The 8,847-nt window shown below is 45.6% G+C and overlaps 1 protein-coding gene across 1 annotated transcript; it reads right to left on the bottom strand.

Annotated features, from left to right (window-relative positions):
• Positions 1-2,622: 2,622 nt before the first annotated feature.
• On the bottom strand, positions 2,623-6,966 carry FAM71B (family with sequence similarity 71 member B). The gene is made up of 2 exons (XM_032259559.1): positions 6,229-6,966; positions 2,623-3,972 (listed from the first exon to the last, which is right to left on the bottom strand). Exons 1-2 carry the CDS (start codon positions 6,832-6,834, stop codon positions 2,734-2,736), a joined length of 1,845 nt encoding a protein of 614 aa, XP_032115450.1. The 5' UTR covers positions 6,835-6,966; the 3' UTR covers positions 2,623-2,733.
• Positions 6,967-8,847: the final 1,881 nt, after the last annotated feature.

Genomic DNA, 8,847 nt, shown 5'->3' with positions numbered 1-8,847 from the left:
TTCTGCTCAGCTAACACCCTGTATGGTGGATAAACTATGTTCATGCTGAAGAAACCCTTCAGATAGGGGAGGGTGCGTAAAACAAGACTAGAAGAAAAACAAAAGATAAAGCCATAGTCTACACAATTATGAGATTAAGCCATTTGTAGCTAGGATAAGTCAGACTCTGGCATAGCTGTAAATCTGGAACTCCAGACCAAAGGCTTTGACAGGAGTTCCATTTTATCTCTCTCCTCTACCCCACCTGCCAACCTGTCACACTCCTGGGTGGCTTTCCCAAAGGCCCTCTCAGACTTTTGAGTGTGTGCCTCTCTCTCTCCGTCTAACTACCCACTGTTTCAAGAGTCAACTCCCAGAACATCTTACTCTCAGCTTCTATGGTCTTTATCGAAAGTCACAAGGTGAGATTTTCCAGCCACCCACCAGAGCAACTGAGAAGGGATTCCCCTGATACTGACAAGCCACTACTCCTCCCAGAATACCTTGCTGCTCACCTGCTCCATCTGCACTACACATATTTGGTCTTCAGAGAAAGTCTCTAAGTTTTGCTGGAAACTCAACTTCTGTCCTCCAAGGTACTGCTACAGAGAATGAGCAAAGACTCAAAAGGCTGGGCAGCTGCTCCCCTCCTGGACTTACATGAACTCACATGGCTCCCAGAATCATTTTTCTCAAATCCAACTTTTATTATCTGATGTTAATAATGTAATGTTTTTCATGAATTCATTTTACAGTTTTTTTTTTTAATGGAAAGACAATTTTTTCCACAAAAGTTTTTAAAATTTACAATCCCATTTCTTATCCCGTGATTTTTTAATTCTAGGGATTAACTTCCACATGAACACATAATTTACATCATATTAGTACACAGCGTTTTGGATTATTTTATTTCTTAATACATTTAAACATTTTCCATGTTTCTATATTCTGAATAGTTTTATGTTACTTAGAATTTTTGTTTCGTACCTATTGAAAGATGTCTTTCAGACTTAGATATTTTGTCATAAATCTCTTGTGTGTGTGTAAAAATGAAAACATTGGTGAAATAAATTGGATAGGGCATTTCTAAGGCAGTAACAGTGACATACAATTGACACTTTGCTGGCAGTGATTTAAAAACAATCCTGATTTCAGAGATGTTAAAATAAAGATACAATAACAAACCTCCATGAATACACCCTCTTGTTTAAGAAATGGAATAATCACGATTCTGTTGAAACTCTTTCTGTGTGCCTCCCAGATCAGACATCTCTCCCTTTACCCTTTCTCTTCTTTCCTTTTTTTCATTCATATCCTGAATTTTGTGATTATCATTCCCTTGTTTTTCTGTATACTTTAAGCAAATATATATCCCATAGTTGAATCTTATTTTTCAGCTGTTCTACAAATTGAACTATATCATATATATTTTCGTGACTTGCTTTTAGCATCCCACATTATGTAAGATTTATCCACGCTAGCTGGGCACAGTAGCTCACGCCTGTAATCCCAGCACTTTGGGAGGCCAACTGGAGGGTGGACTGCTTGAGGTCAGGAATTTGAGACCAGCGGGGCCAACATGGCAAAACCTTGTCTCTACTAAAAATACACAAAATTAGCTGGGCATGGTGGCACATGCCTGTAATCCCAGCTACTTGTGAGCTGAGGCACGAGAATTGCTGGAGCCTGGGAGGCCAAGGTTACAGTGAATCAAGATCACCTCACTGCACTTCAGCCTGGGCGACATACCGAGACTCCATCTCGGAAAAAAAAAAAAAAAATGTATCCTTTCTAACAGCTGCTATTCATTTTCACTGTTGTAGATTATGTACTGTAGTTTATTTCATAATTTATTAATTCTCCTGTTTGATGAACACTTGAGGATTCCCAGGGTTTTGCTATTATAATTAGTTTTACTATAAACATTCTCCTAGTTGTCTACTGGCAAGCATATGTGAGAATTTCTCTACTGGCTACACCTAGGAGGAAGACTTGTTAAGACTAGATCAAGAGTCAGCACACATTTTCTGTGAAGGCCCAGATAATATTTTAGACTCTGCGGGCCATATAGTCTCCATTGCAACTACTCACGTCTGTCATTTTAGCATGAAAGCAGCCATAGACAATATGCAAAGGAATGGCTCTGGCTATGTTCCAGTAAAACTTTATTTACAAATCCAGGCAGCTGGCAAGATTTGGACCTCAGAATATGGTTTGCCAATTCCCAATCTAGATGCATAGATTTCCTATTCTAATTGCCTACAAATGCTGCCACACTGCTCCTTCCTCCCCTGAATATCCCCTGAGGGGATGTGAATCCTGTCTCTGCCTGGTCTGTGGACTGGACTGAATGTCCATGTTCAGGAGCATTCAGGGAAAAGAGAATGGGCATGGGGACGTGGTGGTGGTGGTGCATCCAGCTCTTAATCTGTGACTTTGACAGTCTGGGGGAAGCAAAGGCAGAAAGAGGTTGAGGCAAAGCAAAACACTCACATTGGCTCTGCTGGGCCTGGGTGGGTGGTGGGGCTCTACCTGCCTGGAGGCTGGGGTCTCAAGCTGTAATGTGGTCACCGTCACAGAAGCCACTATGAAGTCACTGCCAGGCTATGGGGCAGAAAAAATTCAAACAGGAGATTTTATTTATTTAGGGGTTGTATGATTTCCTTTATTATTTAAACTCCAGTAAAGAAAGCTGGGATGGGCTCTCTAGGGTTACTTCCCAGATCCCTGGGTAGTTGTAGCCCTGGCTTCTCCTTAAATGGATTTGGTTTCAAAGATGATCATCTCCGTCATCTCGGATGTCATAGTGCCACTGATCACCTCCAGCTCCTGGGCTTTCTCCACTTTGGCCTCTATGTTTTGCTTCTCCACCATCTTAGCCACGATGTCTACCTCTCTGTCGTGTGATGTGACCCTTGTTTTTGAACCAGCAGTGGCCCTGAGGCTCCTTAAAAAAGAGCTGATTTTACTGGCTTTCTTACTTAAAGCTCCTGTACTAGATGCAGATCGGTTCTTCCCCAATTTGTGAGTTGTTCTCGACTCCTTTTTGGTGGAACTGTGGCTGGAGCTCTTGCGAGAGGAACCACGTCCCTTGCCCCTTACCTTGCTGCGCCCTTTTTCTTTTTTGTCATCTCTCGTGTTTTTATGGCCAGATGTAGACCGGTGGGAGGATGCTTTCTGGGTCTTGTCTCCTGCTGTCCTGCCGTGACTTTCACCTGCCTTGCCGTGACTTTCACCGGCCTTGCGGTGACTTTCACCTGCCTTGCGGTGATGGGAACTTTTCCTACTGGGACGTTTGTCCTTCTTTTCTCTTCTTTCCTTTTTTTCATTCCAGGCTTCAGCACTGGGCTGGGAAACCTTCTGGCTTCCATCGCGTTCACTCATGTAGCCTTCGCTTTGCAAGGTGGACACGAGGGGTCCCAATGCTGGTCCTTGATTTCTTTCTGCCACACACTTGCCTGTTGTCATACTGCCTGCAAATGCCGTACTCAAGCTGCTGTCTTGGGAGAGACTGGCGGCCCCCGCCATCGTGGTGGAAGTACCTGCCGAGGAAGTGCTTGCAGCACCCACCAAGGCGAAGTCAACACTATCTGAGGATATGTTGGCAGCACCTGCCATGGACTTGCTGGATTCATTTTCTCCTGGATTTTTGATGGCTGCTCCCACGAGCGTTGTGATCACCTGGCCTGGGCCTGCAGGTTTGGTTGCTGCTATGCTCACAGCGCCTGTTGCAGGACTCATTGCTGCCCCTGCTATTGCCACACCTGCTCTGGGGCCTGTTGCTGCTCCTGCCACGCCACCTGCTGTCTTTGCTGCTGCTCCTTCAGCAGCCCCTGCAGTGCTTGTGTCTAGAGAAGCCGCCCTAGCCATTCCATGGGAGGCATGTTGGATTCCCTCTCCCCCAGCATAAGCAGAAGAGGTGGCTGCAGATACATCACAAGGCTTGTGAAACCCAGTCTCACTCTGATTCCCTTTTCTCTGGTGCTCTGCAGCCTGTACCAAGGGGAGGAGAAACAGGTGAGATGGAGGTGACTGAAAGAGAGTTCAGAACTGTCTGCTGCTCTCTTATTCTGGAGCGGAACAATTCAAGGGTTTATGATTAGAAGAACCTGGATCGAATGTGGTGGCTCACGCCTGTAATCTCAACACTTTGGGAGGCTGAGGATGGCAGATCACATGAGGCCAGGAGTTTGAGACCAGCCTTGCCAACATAGCAAAACCCCAACTCTACTAAAAATACAAAAAATTAGCCAGACAGAGTGGCGCACACCCGTAATCCCAGCTACTCAGTAGGCTGAGGCAGGAGTATCACTTGAACTCAGAAGGCAGAGGCTGCAGTGAGCCAAGATTGCGCCACAGTACTCCAGCCTGGGCAACAGAGCAAGACACTGTCTCAAAAAAAAAAAAAAAAAAAGGAGAAGAAGAAGAAGAACCTCTAAAATCATCAAGTCTAAGTTTTTTGTTTTGTTTTGTTTTCTGAGAGGGAGTCTTGCTCTGTCACCCAGGCTGGAATGCAGTGGCACTATCTCGGCTCACTGTAATCTCTGCCTCCCAGGTTCAAGGGATTTTCCCCTGCCTCAGCTTCTCAAGTAGCTGGAACTACAGGCACCTGCCACCACGCCTGGCTAATTTTTTTTGTATATTTAGTAAAGACAGGGGTTTTACCATGTTGGCAAGGCTGGTCTCAAACTCCTGACCTGAGGCGATCCACCCACCTTAGCCTCCCAAAGCTCTGGGATTACAGGCATGAGCCACTGCATCCGGCCTTAGTCTAAGTCTTGCTCTCACTTGTTGCCAGGTTCCATCTACAGCACCCCTTCAATGGTCACTCAGTTTAGGTTGAACAATTCCAGTACCAGAGAAAGTACCAATACAACTCCTTGTCCTTGAACACTGTATTTTATACACTTATTTTTACATGCTCTGCAGGACAGATTTCCAGAAGTGGGACTGCAGGGTCGAGGGATACATACACTCACTTTACATTTTGGTGGCTACTAAGATTGTGCATGCACATACACACAGGCAAGGTGTAGTGACTGACACAGAAATCAGTGCCTGGTAGTCACAGGAGACAGACTGTGACTCAAATGGAAGAAAGACTTCTTCATTGTTAAAAATATTGCACAGCACTTTGGAGCCTGAGGCAGGTGGATCACCTGAGGTCAGGAGTTCAAGACCAGCCTGGCCAACATGGTGAAACCTCATCTGTACTAAAAAAAAAAAAAAATACAAAAATTAGTTGAACACGGTGGCAGCTTCCTGCAATCCCAGCTACTCAGAGGCTGAGGCAGGAGAATCATCTGAACCAGGAAGGTGGAGGTTACATTGAGCTGAAATCTCGACATTGCACTCCAGCCTGGGAGACAAGAATAAAACTCTGTCTCAAAAAAAATTGCACAAAAAAACTGTACAATCTCCAATTGCAAATTGGAGATTCAGAAGGGTGGGAGAGGGGTGAGGGATGAGAAATTACTTAGTAGGTGCAATGTATATTATTTAGATGATGGTTACACTAAAAGCCCAGACTTCACCAGTATGCAATATATCCACATTAAAAAAAAAAAAAACTACACTTCACCCCTTAAATTTATACAAATAAAAGATCCACAACAAGCCGGGCGCAGTGGCTCACATCTATAATCCCAGCACTTTGGGAGGCTGAGGCAGGTGGATCACGAGGTCAAGAGATCGAGACCATCCTGGCCAACATGGTGAAACCCCGTCTCTACTAAAAATACAAAAATTAGCTGGGCATGATGGCGTGTGCCTGTAGTCCCAGTTACTCGGGAGGCTGAGGCGGGAGAATTGCTTGAACCCAGGAGGCGGAGGTTGCGGTGAGCCGAGATTGCGCCATTGCACTCCAGCCTGGGTAACAAGAGCAAAACAACTCCATCTCAAAAAAAAAAAAAAATTGCACAGCAAATCAGAACACCTGGGTTGGGGTAAAAAGTGTTCAAGAAAAGGCTGACAATCAGGATGCTGTCAAAAGGATTGCAACCCTGGGTGTGAGGCCAGAGTAACTGATACCTAAGGTATCTGAAATTCAGCCTATGGGACACTCTGAAGAAGCCCTCCAGCCTCCCCGTGTGCTAAGTCAGCTGGTGGCTGATTTGGTCCTGAGCCCTTGTAAATGGAATACCTTTTCCAGGTGGACCTCAGAAAGCACCAAAGGCTTTGTAGGACTGGCTTTGAACTACTCCCCCATAAAACCCTGCCCCCTTTTCTCAAGCCTCTAGAGAGGCTTACCAGTAGGCTTTTGTTGTCTTCTGGTACTGTGTCCCCAGTTAGAAGTGTCGGGGCACTGCTGTAACTATCCACTGGTGGCCTCAGGAGATAGACAAGTTTTTCCCAATAGCAAAAGAGATCTTCCCGGGTGTCAGAAGATGGACACAGCTGCAGATAAAAGGTACGGCCAGTGGCAAGTTTCAGGCGCAGCTGCTGTTTCTCATGATTGTGGATGGAGATCTTCACAAACTTCAAGGGAATTAGTCTCGTGAGCTCTAGAGTCTTGGGGGGCCTGCGACGTCTCCCCTTGGCAAACCAGCCCTGTCTGGCATGCTCTTCATAGACTTTAGCTGGTCGGGCCAGCAGCATGACATCAGGCAGTGGGAGGATGGGGCTGGTGCAGACGATACCCACTGTCACCATTCGGACACGGTTGTGTACATCAATCACCTCTCCCTTTTTGCTTATCTGAATAAAATCACTCTCGAACATTGGTGCATACTTGAAAATGTCGTACTCTCCTCTCTTGTACAACTGTCGTTGCAGGTCACCCATGGAGGTTCTGAACACACTCAGTGAACGGTAGCTGTGGGCCGTGTAATAAGGTAAACAAGGTTCATTGCTCATGGTTCTCTACATTTAAAACAACTCCACCAGCCACAAATGGAGTCCCCAAGAAAGAGAGGGAGAGAAGGCAACTACCCATCTCTCTACAGGGCTTCTGCCCAAATCCTCTGGCATCACCACATTTATCCTCTGCTGTCCTTTGTGACCTATACTCATCTCACACCCCTTTGTCCAATCCTCCATGCAGTTGTCCCCTCGGGTCAGGGTCACCAGCCTCCCCAGCAAAACAAATCAATGCCTCTACAGGGGAGAAGCTGACCCTGCCAGGGTGTAGGTGTGGGTAGGCTGGGTATTCTTTTCAATCAAAATCCTGGGATGCATAATTTATGAAGCTATTCCGCTTTTATCAATATCTAGGTTGTTTCCAGTTTTGTTGTTGTTGTGGGTACCCTTTCAAGGATCATCTTCTTGCAAAAATATTTTTGCTTCAGCTGAATTACTTCCTGGCGATAAAATCCTGGCCGTGGATGGTGTGCTTGTAAGGGCAGGGGCACTGTCTAGATTGCTGGTCTCTGTGTCCCCAGCATGTAGGTAGCACAGTGCCAGCTGGCACTCAGGAATAGATGCTGAGTGACTGATCCCAAGAGACTTCTGCTCCCCATCAGAACCAGAGACCCATCTGTATGGTGATTTTCAGGATATGGAAGATTTTCTCGCCTATTCGCTCATTTGAAGCAGGTTATTATTATTTTTTTAATGGAGTTTCGCTCTCGTCACCCAGGCTGGAGTACAGTGGTGCAATCTCAGCTCACTGCAACCTCTGCCTCCCAGGTTCAAGTGATTCTCCTGCCCCAGCCTCCCAAGTAGCTGGGATTACAGGCACCTGCCACCAGACCCAGCCAATTTTTGTATTTTTAGTAGAGATGGGTTTTTGCCATGTTAGCTAGGCGGATCTCAAACTCCTGACCTCAGGTGATCCACCCACCTCATCCTCCCAAAGGGATTACAGGTGTGAGCCACTGTGTCCATCCAGAAGCAGGTTTTTGTTGTTGTTGTTTTGCTTTGAGACAGAATCTTACTGTGTCATCAAGGCTGGAGTGCAGTGGTACAATCTCAGCTCATTGCAACCTCCGCCTCCCGGGTTCAAGCAATTCTCCTGCCTCATCCTCCTGAGTAGCTGGGACTACAGGTGTGCACCACCACACCCAGCTAGTTTTTATATTTTTAGTAGAGACGGGGTTTCACCATATTTGCCAGGCTGGTTTTGAACTCCTGACCTCGTCATCCACCCACCTCAGCCTCCCAAAGTGTTGGGATTACAGGCGTAAGCCACTGCGCCCGGCCAGAAGCAGGTTTATTTTTCAAAACATAATTTTAGCGTGAGGAAACTGAGGTTTAGGATTGTCTTGCTTGAGGTCAGAGTGCAGAGCTGGATTCTAGGTCAGAGCATTTTCTCTTCCTCAAGCTGCGCAGCTCACTGATAATCTCATTCTGCATCAAACCTGGTGTCATTGGTAGTTATCAATGTGTGTGGGGACTTCCTGAGCACCACAGGAATTCTTGGAGGTCTTGAATCACCATGGATTTCCCACACTGATAGGTCTGCTGCTTCACTCTTGATGCCTATTTGATAAACCACTGACGTTCTGTTTCTTTTTAAAGCTCTTCTGAGAAATTGTGGCAAAGACATCTTTCTGGAGTTTTTTGTTTTGTTTTGTTTTGCTTTGCACAAGGTGAAGACTCCAAATTCCCCCTCCCCCAGCTAAAGAACTTCTGAAATAAACATACGTTCCCCCAAACTCAATGATTACCAGGTAGAGGTCTTGAAATAAACTTCAATCATGAAATGTGATTTTTTTATATCCCCCAGTGCAAACTGCAGTGCCTGATACATTGCAGCTTTGCAGTAAATATAAACTTGCTTGTGCCCATTGAGATTTATTCGTCCATTTATTTATTCAACAAAATTTAATGAGCAAGTATTTTGTTTGGGGCTAGCTAGAAAGTGGAAATGCAAAGATAACGTTTTCTATCTCTGAAAAGCTGAAGCATTTTTTACTAAAGATGTTGAAT

Source organism: Sapajus apella, unplaced genomic scaffold (assembly GCF_009761245.1).
Source record: "Sapajus apella isolate SASKATOON/1434 unplaced genomic scaffold, GSC_monkey_1.0 scaffold110, whole genome shotgun sequence".
In the NCBI taxonomy this organism is placed as follows: domain Eukaryota; kingdom Metazoa; phylum Chordata; class Mammalia; order Primates; family Cebidae; genus Sapajus; species Sapajus apella.
This window is presented reverse-complemented; position numbering and strand designations above follow the sequence as displayed.

What these genes read in the sequence shown, in the direction of transcription:
- FAM71B (XM_032259559.1), bottom strand. Translation starts at nt 6,834, where the DNA reads ATGAGCAATGAACCTTGTTTACCTTATTACACGGCCCACAGCTACCGT. An exon ending in AAGACAACAAAAGCCTACTG is followed by an intron (nt 3,973 to 6,228) that starts GTAAGCCTCTCT and finishes CCCTTGGTACAG; the next exon opens with GCTGCAGAGCACCAGAGAAA.